Source organism: Rhipicephalus sanguineus, chromosome 8, assembly GCF_013339695.2.
Source record: "Rhipicephalus sanguineus isolate Rsan-2018 chromosome 8, BIME_Rsan_1.4, whole genome shotgun sequence".
Taxonomy (NCBI): domain Eukaryota; kingdom Metazoa; phylum Arthropoda; class Arachnida; order Ixodida; family Ixodidae; genus Rhipicephalus; species Rhipicephalus sanguineus.
In genome coordinates, this window is record NC_051183.1 from 62825063 (window position 1) to 62838347 (window position 13285).

At 46.5% G+C, this 13285-nt stretch overlaps 1 protein-coding gene across 2 annotated transcripts in view; it reads left to right on the top strand.

Moving 5' to 3' along the window:
• LOC119402023 (transportin-3) overlaps nt 1-13285 on the top strand; it is a 66391-nt gene that overhangs the window by 23166 nt on the left and 29940 nt on the right. For both annotated transcript variants that reach the window (XM_037669057.2, XM_037669058.2), the window contains exons 8-14: nt 5375-5449; nt 5571-5674; nt 6748-6823; nt 7579-7641; nt 10662-10808; nt 12196-12303; nt 12952-13049. In XM_037669057.2, coding sequence (XP_037524985.1) covers nt 5375-5449; nt 5571-5674; nt 6748-6823; nt 7579-7641; nt 10662-10808; nt 12196-12303; nt 12952-13049 — 671 coding nt within the window. The remainder of the gene's footprint in view (nt 1-5374; nt 5450-5570; nt 5675-6747; nt 6824-7578; nt 7642-10661; nt 10809-12195; nt 12304-12951; nt 13050-13285) is intronic.

A 13285-nucleotide genomic window follows, 5' to 3' on the forward strand; every position in this document is an offset into this window, starting at 1 on the left:
GTCACACCGCACCGTTCCCTTAACAGCTCCCGAGGGGTAGTGTCCGACCAAGATCTACTCGACCTGACAGAAACTGAGCTCCTCGAAGGCTGGAGTGAACAGCACGTGATAAATGTACAGCGGATCAAAATCAGGCGCGATGATAAAGAAATCCTCACAAAGCATCTAATCCTCACTTTTGGCACAAGCACACTACCAGAACACATCGAAACAGGATACCTGAAACTAAAGGTCAGACCGTACATACCGAACCCGCGGCGTTGCTTCAAGTGCCAGCGCTTCGGTCACGGCTCCCAGAGCTGCCGTGGCCGTCAAACCTGTGCCAAGTGCAGCTCAAACGAACACCCTAGTGACAACTGTGCTGAAACTCCCCACTGCGCAAACTGCGATGGCGGACACGCAGCGTACTCTCGCACGTGTCCTACATGGAAAAAGGAAAAAGAAATAATTACACTCAAGGTAACAGAAAACATCTCTTTTAGGGAGGCGCGCCAACGCCTCTCTATCGCACAGGGTCATTTGTACGCGGACGTGGCACGCAAGGGGGCAGTGCCACAAAGGTTCGCGGCGACCGCACGTACCACGCACAGTGGACGGGCGGTAGCGTCATCCGCCCCCTCAGCGGAAGCAGCCCGTGCTGCTCCGCAACCAAACGGCAGGCAGGCCTCTGGATCTGCAGGCCCAGGGCCTTCTGCTCAGGCAGAGAGCCCCAAAATTCCAACACCCGTACGCGTAACACGCGAACGGGCATCCAGCGTCTCTACCGAGGCGATGGACACAATGGCAAGCCCAACGGCGTCTCAGGCGCCGAAGGAACGGCGCAGCTCGTTGGAGCGCGCCAAAAAAGAAAAAGCCCGCATCACAGGGCCTGGAAAGGGTTCTGTGACTTAAGGCAATAGTTTTTCAGTACACACAGCACTAATTTACACCCAAAATGGATACACAAATTATACAATGGAACGTCAGAGGTCTTCTTAGAAACCTCGACGATATCCAAGAGCTGCTACATGAACACTCACCAAAAGTGCTGTGTGTACAAGAAACACACTTAAAATCCAAAAACACGAATTTTCTACGCCAATATGTCATATTCCGAAAGGACCGGGATGATGCTGTCGCGTCATCTGGTGGCGTAGCCGTCATAGTGAACCAAGGAATTGCATGTACCCACTTACCAATCCAAACGTCCCTTGAGGCAGTGGCTGTTCGAGCCGTTCTCTTCAACAAACTGATCACAATCTGCTCACTGTACATACCCCCGCACTACCAGCTCCAAAAACATGAATTCGAGTCCTTAATAGATCAACTTCCAGAACCATTTCTGGTACTTGGAGATTTAAATGCACACAACAGTCTATGGGGTGACTCTCGCTGCGATGCGCGAGGTCGTCTGATTGAACAGTTCCTTCTCTCTTCTGGCGCATGTCTCTTGAATAAAAAACTACCAACATATTATTGCCTTGCAAACAGAACATTCTCGTCCATAGATCTCAGCATATCGTCTCCATCACTTCTGCCCCTAGTTAAATGGAAAATTATCAATAATCCTTACGGAAGTGACCACTTTCCAATACTCCTGAACACACCAATTACAAATGAATGTCCCCCTCAGCTTCCAAAATGGCAGATCGCGAAGGCCGATTGGGAGCAGTTTCGGAAACTTACACAGTTAAGTTGGACGGACATGTCTGCCTTAAGCATAGAGGCAGCTGTAGAATACTTTACATCATTTCTGATTGATGCCGCAACCAAATGTATTCCACAATCAAGTGGACACTCTGGAAAACGACGAGTTCCATGGTGGAACAATGATTGCAGAAATGCGCGTAAGAAACAAAACAAAGCATGGAATTTGCTTCGCGACTCCCCGACAGCGGAGAACCTTACAAATTTTAAGATTATCAAGTCTCAAGGCAGGAGAACGCGCCGACAGGCTAGAAGAGAGAGTTGGCAAAAATTTCTATCAGGCATCAATTCATACACACAAGAAGGCAAACTCTGGAACATGATTAGTAGGGTAGAAGGACGACAAACACATTCACTGCCTCTAGTAAACACACAAGGCGACAGCTTAGAAGACCAAGCAAACTTTCTAGGCGCACATTTCGAACAAGTGTCCAGCTCGTCGCACTATTCCGAGGCTTTCCAACGCTACAAGACAACAATAGAAAAACAGAAATTAGAGCGCAAATCCACAAAACACGATGCGTATAACAGAGCTTTCTCCTTAGCTGAGCTGCAGGCATCGCTAAACTGCTGCAGTAATTCAGCACCAGGCTCCGACCGTGTGGTATATGACATGCTGAAAAATCTACCTGCCGAAACGCAAAAGACCTTACTGTCCTTGTACAATGCCATCTGGTTTTCCGGCGAGATCCCCTCGTCTTGGAAAGAGGCGATCGTCGTTCCCATTCTTAAACAGGACAAGGATCCATCCTCCGTTGCGAGTTACAGGCCCATCGCACTTACAAGCTGCCTGTGTAAACTTTTCGAAAAGATGATAAATCGCCGACTTATGCATTTCCTGGAAACAAACAATCTACTTGACCCGTACCAGTGCGGATTTCGCGAGGGTAGATCCACCACCGACCACCTATCACGTATCGAGGCACAAATCCGTGACGCATTCGCCCACAAGCAGTTCTTTCTTTCTGTGTTCCTCGATATGGAAAAGGCTTACGACACAACATGGCGCTTCGGCATACTAAGAGACCTGTCCCACCTTGGTGTACGTGGTAGAATGCTAGATATAATAGAGAGCTACTTGTCGGATCGTACGTTCCGTGTCCGAGTAGGAAATGTTCTATCAAGACCATTCCTTCAAGAAACCGGAGTGCCACAGGGTGGTGTACTTAGCTGTACACTCTTTATAATCAAAATGAATTCCTTGCGTCTTTGCATCCCACGGAATATGTTTTATTGCACATATGTCGATGATGTACAGGTCGGCTTTAAATCATGCAACCTCTCGATGTGTGAGCGGCAGGTCCAGCTAGGTTTAAACAAGATCTCTAGATGGGCAGACGAAAATGGCTTTACACTGAATGCACAAAAAAGTATTTGCGTCTTATTCTCCCGAAAGAGAGGCCTCCATCCCGATCCAGACATTGGGCTACACGGACAGCGTCTGTCGGTAAAAACGGAGCACAAGTTCTTAGGGCTTATCCTAGACACGAAACTCTCCTTTATAACACACATCAAGTACATAAAACACAAGTGCATAAAAACAATGAATGTCCTAAAAGTATTGTCACGCACTGCGTGGGGTAGTGACAAGAAATGTCTGATGAATTTGTATAAAAGCCTCATACGCACTCGCCTAGACTACGGGGCAATAATCTACCAGTCTGCGACACCAAGCGCCCTAAAAATGCTTGACCCTGTCCACCATCTAGGCATTCGGCTATCTACGGGCGCCTTTCGCACCAGCCCCGTGGAAAGCCTCTACGTCGAATCGAACGAGTGGTCGCTACACCTCCAGAGATCTTACCTATCTTTTGTATATTTCCTCAAGGTGAACGCAAACAACGAACACCCCTCACACACTACAATCAATGAGTTGTCTGCTTCTGAACTTTTTCACAACCGTCCTTCGATGAGACAGCCGTACTCACTTCGTGTGAGGATCCTAGCTGAAGAAATGGGTGTGCCACTTCTCGAACACTGTCTAATGGCTCCCGCTGCCTATCTCCCGCCGTGGCAGTGGCAGCTTATAGAGTGCGATCTTTCTTTCGTCGAAGTTACCAAGCATGCGCCACTTGCACATATCCGTACACACTTCCTTGAATTACAATACAAGTACCCACACCCTGAGTTCTTTACAGATGCCTCAAAGACTAACACTTCTGTGTCGTACGCAGCCGTTGGTCCATCCTTTTCCGATTCCGGTATTCTGCACCCTGATTCCAGTATCTTCACGGCAGAAGCCTACGCGATACTTGCGGCAGTTAAACACATAAAACAGTTAAAACTACAAAAGGCAGTGATATACACGGATTCATTAAGTGTAGTGAAAGCTTTAAAAACTATGACAAAACACACAAATCCGGTCCTTGTCTCGCTCTACTCTATATTATGCACGATCTACTCACTTAAACAACACGTCGTAGTGTGCTGGGTGCCAGGGCACCGCGAGATACAAGGCAACGTGTTGGCGGATCAGCTAGCAGCATCCGCCCACGAAAACAGTCCCAATACAGCCGTAGCTATCCCTCCGCTAGACTTAAAACCATTCCTCAAAAGAAAGCTCAGGGCCTTTTGGCAGAGCACATGGGATAGGCATACACAAAATAAACTGCACGTTATCAAGCCGCAACTAGGTAATTGGACACCAGTATCAAAGTCACGCCACACAGAAGTTACACTTTGCAGACTTAGGATTGGCCACACATACAGTACACATTCATACCTTTTGTCCGGAGGCGATCCACCGTTGTGCGACTACTGTGGCGATCCTTTAACCGTACTTCACACCCTACTACAATGCACAGAACTAGACGCTCTCAGGAGAAAGCATTTTTCATCTGCATACCTGCAGTACCCACTTCATCCTGCTATGTTCATTGGCAGAGAACCCCTTTTTAAATATCAGTTCCTCTTTGAATTTTTAAAAAGTGTACATAATTTCAACGTTATTTTTCCAGGCGCTCCGTAGCGCGGCCTCGTGATTGAGGCTGCTGCTACGGTTTCCATCAAAGGAAGCACCTGCCTCCCGGCCTTTGGGATCAAAGGCCTTGAGGAGGCACTCGTGCTCTTATCCCGTTTTTCACTTGTAAATACCATGATCACTCGTCATTTATTCCACAACCATAGATCACACCACTTGTCACTGCCATAATTTTAGACTGTATACACATTTTTTACGCTTCTTTATTGCGCGTGATTTTAGGCCTCTATACAGCCACAATACACCCTATCATCGTATCACTGGTCATCGCTAACACCACATAAAAGACATGGCGCTCTTTGGCCACCCATGGCCCTTGCGCCAAAAAACCCCACTAAACAACAACTTGTCTTGAGTTTTCCAGGGAGTGACTTCGAGAGGCTAACCAAGTGTACACGGGATTGTTATGCGTGTGTGGTTGTCCGAGCTATGAAAGGGTTAAATGAAAGGGTTAAATGCATGAACTATGAAAAGGCAGTGAAAGGGTTAAGTGCAAACTCCTCACACAAATTCATCATGTGAAAGTGCAGCATGCACAGGAAATGACGGACGAAAGAAGACACAAACAGGACTAGCGCTGACCTGTCCGTTGTTTCATGTGCGCGCTGTACTTTACTCATGATGAAGATGTACCAACTCGCTCGAGTTTCTATATTATTCCTCGTACAAAGCCTCCGGTTAAACCTTGAAACGCACGTTATGTTGCAGAAGAGTCCGAGTTCATCCTCAAGTGTGCACGAGACGGCGACCGACTGCATCTGCAATGCTCTCATGCTCCTCGGGGTAAGAGTGCCAGCGGTTAGAGCACGAGACGGTTTCTCGCGTGCAAGTTGGTGTGCTGGGCTTGGTTGGCCCTTTTCTTCGGATTTTATTTCTTCTCATTCTATTGTTTTTGCCTCCACAGCAACACTCGTCTCAGACCCAAGTCTTGGCCCAAGTCTTGGTACAGGGTGTGTACTCCCTCGTCGAGCCCTACCACTTGTCGGTAGCTCACGAAGACCTCGACAGGTATTTGGCCCTGCTTTTCTCTTTTTTTTATGGTGGAGCTATAAATTGCACACCCCCTTGATTTCTTTGTGCCGTTGTCCGCATGCAAAAGCCCCTAGGCCTCCTTGGGAGCAGTGGGAGAACTAATGTTTAGGGATGGATGCTATGAGCGTCACCTTTATAACAAGGCGGTGACGTGTGCCACCAGGCTCGACAAAAAAAACTAACTTTTTTCTTTTTTTATGTTGGCCTAATGCCTTGTCCACTTTGATTAAATTGATCTTACTATAAGGAAAAAAAAAAGATAAATTCACAGCCCAGTTCTCTGCCTCTTACGGCAGAACGTCCTTATTTCTTGCACTGTTTATTAGTTCTTCCACCGCTCCCTAGTGGGCACCAAGGGCATTATCACTTCGATGCTTCATATGTGTATTTGAAGCCTTAAGCTGATACAACCCCTGGTGCCTTCTAGGGAGTAGTGGAAGAATTAATGCAATAACGTGATAAAAACCGGTCTGTACATGTTTCGCCTTGTCGCTGGAGTCGAGGCGCTGGATTGGTATAGTTGTCCGTAGCAAGAATTGTGAGAATACCTGAGGAGCAGTGCGCTTGTGAAGAATGGCGACGAGAGCTGAGCATGCCTGTCACCTCCACTGATCAGCCACCTTCACAGAGTGGAATGGTCTAGATCTTTTTGTTTGTTCAGTATGTGTGGGGTTATTCCTTCCTGTACTGTTATTATGCATGAATCAAACAAAAGATTGAAAGCACCACTCATATTCATCCGTCTTTGAGGAGGAAATGCGGCTGCCTTCTAAAGTAGTATCTGACAGTAATTCATCCAGCTTGAAACACTTGCTACAGCTTCTAAGGTTGCACTTGGTACAAACGAATCAAATAAATCAATATTGCTGCCTTGCAGTTTCAAATGAAAGTAGATTGTCCAAACTAGAGCGGAGCAAAATTGTAAACACAACTTCAACTCCCGTCCCACCTTTTTTTCTTCCTTTTTTGCTTCGTTCTTTGCAGAGTGCACGTAATGGCATGCGTCTTTAGTCGCTGGCGTTTCTTTGGTTCTCTCTGCTCTCGTCTAGATCGGTGAACTACTGCCGCATCTTCACCGAGCTGGCCGAATCTCTGCTCGACGACATGATCCAACATCCGGGACAGGTAAGCCTGACATTTGTTTACCGGTATAACAGTTACGCTGCTCCGCTGCTGACCCGAAGGTCGCGGGTTCGATACCGGCCGCGGCGGCTACATTTTCGATGGAGGCGCAAATGTTTGAGGCCCGCGTATCAAGATTTAGGTGCACGTTAAAGAACCCCAGGTGGTCGAAATTTCTGGAGCCCTCCACTATGGCGTCTCTCATAATCGTATCGTGGTTTTGGGACGTTAAACCCCAGATATTATTATTATTATTATTACTGACACATCTGGAAATGACTAGCACGCAGCACTCAATGCCAGCCCTGCAATGTGCAGAGGAGGTCAAAAGAATTGGACTGCCTAGGGAAGCTGAGTGTGGGAGTGTACAGCATGTGCTCAGGGTAAAGGAGGCAGAGGTTGCAGTGCATTTTGAAAGCAGTGTTATGTCATAAGACCTGTGTGCTAGGCATTGTAGGCTTAGGTTTCTGGTCCTGTGGCATTGTAATAAGTGGCTCTGAGAAATCTGGTGACTGAAGTTTCATTTTACGCGGAAAATCCTAGAGGGTTCTAAGGCTGCACACAATGCCAAAAAGCAAAAAGCATTCCACACAAGAGCCTCCTAGTAGCACCGGCTAAGTTTTGTTGGACAACTACTCTGCCTTTCTCGCAAAAGAAATCTCTCTCTTTTGATTGTAAATATCGTTATTGGTCAGGGAATGAGGCATGCCACATTAATGGCATTTTGCTAAGACAGTGTGCTCCCCCGACCTTTCCAGGGCCTGGGCGATCCACGTTGCTTGGACTTGCTGCTGACCTGCGTTGGACACTACGACTATGAAGTGAGTGGCTGGTGGGATAAACACCAAGTAGCGGTACTTGTGCTAGACTGGTACAGCGTTGTAGTGGTGGTAGTAGTTGTAGTAGTAGTGTTACTAGACTAGTACAGAGTAGTAGTAGTAGTATAGTAGTAGTAGTAGTATAGTAGTAGTAGTAGCAGCAGCAGCAGTAGTAGTAGTAGTAGTAGTAGTAGTAGTAGTAGTAGTAGTAGTAGTAGTAGTAGTAGTAGTAGTAGTAGTAGTAGTAGTAGTAGTGTTACTAGACTAGTACATAGCAGTAGTGGTAGTAGTAGTAGTAGTGCTACTAGACTGGTACAGAGTAGTAGTATTAATAGTGGTGGGAGCATTAGTAATAGCAGTATGGGGTGTTGTCGCATTTTATTTCATGCAACCTCCAGAGAATATAAAAACTAAAATAAAAGCTGCTTCAGTGTACAGTTTGACTAAGCTGTCAACTATTTAGTTTGAATGAGTATCGGCTTTGATTTGTGTAGTAGTAGGACTTGCAATCTGCGTGAATGTACCAAATGAGTAAGGTAAGATCACGAATTGTTTGAAGCAAGCGCTGAAGAACAATGCAAAGCTAACTAGCTTGGTTTGGTGTAACAAAAAATTCACGATTTTTGCTGGAAGCAGAGGCTTTGAAGTGCCAACAACTGTGAAGATGCGAGCTGTGTGCTTTGGCACGCTGCCCAATTTCAGTTGTGGAAGATGTGCCCTGCTCTACTATGACTTATGCCTTTCTTCATATAAGGTAGTGGTCTTTGAGAATAACGAGGCTTCTTGCGTTGGCAGCGACACTGCTTCGGTAACACCTGCTAGATTGTAGATTACCTTTTCAGGTTACTACTACGTAAATGGGGGACCGTAACTGTGTGTAAGGACATGTTGTGCCAGGAAACATCAGAGCACAGACAGGCGGTGTCATCGGTCTTGGCACGATGACTTTCCTGTGCTACTCAACTTGTGATGTCACATTTCGTGGCAATTTAGTTTGTGCTTGTGGTTCTAAGTTTTGAGAATGGTTGCGATCTCTGGTTAACAGAGACGAGGGGCGTGAGCCACTCCTCAGGTTTGATCAGAAAGTACATTTCTTGGACTGTTAGTTAGTTATTTGCAGTGATTCCACTCCTGCGCCAACTGCGCCAAAGTGCGCCAAATTGTATTTACTGCGCCATCCTGATAATATCGACGAAATTTGCGCCAAACTGCGCCAAAGTCTCGGGTTTGGGGGCGTCTATCACGGGAAATCGCACCGCCAGCGCGTCGGAACATGTGCAGCTCGATCTTGGGGCTGCCAATAAAGTCGCAATCATGGACCAAGAATTATTCCGCTGAATAAATAGCGCTCGCGCGTGCGTTCCGAGTAAGCCACGATGCCATGCACGGTGCCGACGCAGCTTCTGTTCTGCAAGTCGGCTCGACAGCAAAACGCGCTCTCCGCAGAGGCTCGTGACGTCTAGGCCTATCGGTAGCGAGAAAGTGCGACGGCGATTCATCGGCGGACGTCGTCTGTTCCAGAAACGCTGCTGATAGCTCGTTTCAAGCGTCGCATGGCACGTAAAGAAAGCAATGTTCAGTAATAACTACATGAGTGCCGCTAAAATATCTGTCACTTCTGTTTCCGGACATCGCGGAATGAAATCTGGGATCGCTCGCAGTAGATATATGGGACAATATCGAATTTTCCTTGCTTCGCGTTTATGGAAGAGCACGCGAACGGTGGGAACGCGTTGACACTTTTCCTCAGATATACTTTATCCACGGATCTTCATCCAGAACAGCTTTTTCGTAATTCCTTCCGCCAGCACGTCCGAGTTTGTAATCACTCTGCGGTAAATACCCCCTAAAAGGCCCTGCCCTTTCGAGCTCACGTGCTAGGGTTCCTATTCGAATTTTTTGCTTGATTTTTAAAAATGTCATCTCATTAGTAAAATCATATCTCCTGGTCGGAGCAGCCGCAAATGATCAGCTGTCAGTAGCGGGCCCGTCGCTGACGGCCCACAGTGAAGCGGCTACGCCATGTTACACGTCCGCCCCTCGCTTTCGGGGGTCAATAGCTAACGGTTAAAAAAAAACTCAGTTTCGCTTAAAAGCGAAGCAATGAATGCGATACCAAAAAATTGTATTGTGAAACGAAATAAGAGCAGCTAACTCTTTTGCATCCGATCTCGCGTAACTCAACAAAACGCTGGTTTAAGGGAATATGGCCCCTCCAGGAACCGAAGCGTTCAGAGCACAGCAAGTTTACGAGTCATCTCCTGATGCCTTCAGATAGCGCGCGCGCAAGCGACTGCGCCCTTCGAAAAATGCTGTCCCCCCCCCCCCCTTCCGCTCCCCTGGCGTCCCTTCATGCTCCTTACGAAAGACGGCCGGGGCGTTTCCTCTCTGTTTGATGAGCAATCGACGCCAGGCCCGTACGCGGGAAGATGTTATCTCATGCGCTGTCCGTGCGGCGGAGACAGACGGCCGGCTAGTTTAATCTCCGCTTCAGCAGCGTTCGTCGCCAGCGCTCGCGAGCTTTTACCCGCGGCTAGAATGCGCGTGGTGATGTTATGAATTTGGACTTTATACGGAAAATTACGGCAACGGCGAAAATCCGCCGAGAGTGTCCATATAATTGCTATTGCAAGGGTCAATGTACGGGGCAGATTTTGCCCCCCCCCCCTCCTAGGTGATTAGGGGGTGGGGCGGCATGCATTTGCTGTAATAACAAAAATTGAGGCAATTAGCGTGAATTGTAGCATCTCTGTTGAAGAGAATATCGCATAAACAAATAACAAATGAAATTTATACCTTTGTAACAGTGGCATGAGCTCAACTCTGAGTCACTTTAATTGTTCTACAATGGAAGTCAGGCTACTTGTGAAGCAAGCAATTAAAATTTTCAACCATAGCAGCAAACCTGCTTAATGATGGTTTGTTAGTTACAATGGGTTTCATCGAGTTCCAGTCCTTAATTGCTTGAGGAAAAAATGAATTGTCGCAAGCATGCCGACCACTCTCATGACGTCACCATGCAGGTGGCCGAGATCACCTTCAACCTCTGGTACCGGCTCTCGGAGGCACTCTACAAGGAGAGTAATGACAACCTCAACGCCTTCTTCGGCCGATACATCCAGATGCTGCTCGTTGCCCTCTGCCGACACTGCCAGTTGGACCCAGACAAGGTGGGCATCATGACTGGCAATTTACTGCCGTCTCTAAAGCGTACGGTGTAGAACGATTGTACACTGCCAGTACCAACGTATGGGGTGGAAACTTATGGCACATTCGGGTGGTCATTTGAGAGCGCTCTGACAGTGTTTGAAAATGGTGAATCAAATAAAGCTCTACAGCGAAAACAAGCAAATATACAAGTAGTGTTCCTCCTTCCTTATCGTGCATTAGCTCGCTTATTTTAGTAGTAGTGCTTATTTGCTCTTTTATTACATCAATTTTTCAGAGCCTCCGGAGTGCTCTGAAACAACCACCCAAATGTATTATTAGAGGCTAACAAAGAAACACGAGAGGAAGTTCAGAATTGCGCGACGTGTGATGAAACGAAAAATGGTACGCTAAGCAGTAAGAGACCGGAAAATGGCAGAGTTGATTCGAGAAAAAACAGGTAACTGGCATTCTAGCTGACATTAAGAATAAAAAGTGGACCTGGGTGAGCCACCTTGTACGAAGGACAGATAACCAGAGGTCGGTTAGACCGACGGAGTGGATACCAAGAGTCGGGCAGTGTAGCCGAGGACAGCAGAGGTCTGGTTGGAGCGACAAAATTGAAAAGCTTGCAGGCATAGAATGGAATCAGCTTGCACAAGATGGCGAATTGGAGTTCACTGGATGAGGGCTTTGTCCATGGTGGACGCAAAATATGCTGAATATGATGAATGTTGAAGGTGGGCATCTCTTAAATGCTGGACCCGACCTGGCAGTTTATGTGCGTGCTGTCATTGCTTTACACTACTTGTCCTTCCTGTCTGTGTTTCTTGTGTGCTTCATTCGCCTGTCATTAAAGTTATTTCAATCAATCATTAAAGGTATTTCAATTAATCATTCGGCTGTGTGAGGGGTGAATAGCTATGCTCATCATGTGTTAACAGTTGCTTGTGGACACGGGGCGCAATTTGAACATCTTGCGCATGTGGATCAGTGGGGAAGAATAAATGCACCCTGATGTTTGCTTTCTTGGTTTGGGTTTTTATTGCGGAGCAGCGCTCCGTAGCGTTGTGCTTGCGTCACGTTGTGTTGTCAGTGGGCTCGACACCTGCATATGTTGAAATTTCATGTGGTGACATTTGTTTCATGTGCCCTGCTAAGATGGGCAAACACTGAAGTACAGAATAGTGCTGCTGCACGATTAGAAGAAGAAGGAAAAGAAGAGTGCGAAATAACTGAGACAGCATCTGGATCTGTGGGTGTGGTAGGGGTGCAAATTATAGGCAGGGGTTTACGCGAGAAAATACGGTAGCTTGTTGTTCGGCTAATGCAGTACAGGGGTTATTGAAGATTGTTGAGTGGGGCGTTTCTCCTGCAACGAATGTGTGTTGATGGTTAACTGCGACGCAGGAAGGGGTGCCCTCCGACAAGGACGACTTTGGCGACTTCCGGAACCGCGTTGCAGAGCTCATCAAGGATGTGGTCTATCTCGTGGGATCTGCCAACTGCTTTCACCAGGTGAGCTTTTGGTCTGGTGCTTGTAAGCAAAAAGAACAAAGGCCATAATTGGGCAAATTTTTCGTGTTCGTGCTTGGAAAGCGTGAATGTCATCAAAACATTTCCATTTTGTACGTCATCTCAACACCAGCGTTCAGCATCGAGGGCACAAAAAAAAAGACCCTATATATTTGCGGTTCGTTTTTACCGGTTCGTGTGTTGCTAGCAAAGATCTTTCGGCACTAACATTCAGTGTACGGCAAAATATTATCGTTCCATGGATTTCTAGATGAAATATAAGGGAAGCTGCATAAATTCTAGTAATGTCAAATTATTTCTTTTCCTGGATAGCAGGTCTTTTCTTGCACTTTCTTTCTTTTTGTTTCTGAAGTGTATGAATGATGTTTTACTGTATTACTAACAAAGCAGGAAATGCCTCATTCTCATCTTGATTCGTAATTTTGGCTGCGCATTAAACTGGATGAGTTATTTATATACTATTGTAGATTTAAACCGTTGCGGTGGCTAAATGGCTGTGGCCTTCATGTGTGAAGTCACCGATTTGGTTCGTCCTGCCTTGGCTCTTAAGCCATTTGATTTGATTTACTGGTGCTGCAGCTGTTCAAACGGGAGTTGCATTCTTTTTCTCCCAATTTTTCGTGCTACCAGATGTTCGAGAACCTCAAAAACCAGGGTGCTTCGGCCACATGGGATGTCACCGAGGCCACCCTCTTCGCCATGGCTGCCGTGGCAAAAAACATTGTGCCGTAAGTGCAGATCTTTGCAATTTGCTAGGCTATAGCGAATATACCTTTTCTTGGTTAGAATAAAAGTTGTAGTGAATGGTAATTAGTATTGAATAATTTCAAAACGAATTGATACAGTAGCAGGGTGACGGTTATATGGTGTTAAAATATGTTATGCTTTGAAATTTACCATACTTAGCTGATATAAGTCCTTATAACATGCTTTTAAACATTAAAAAAAAAAAAAAAAGTTAGGA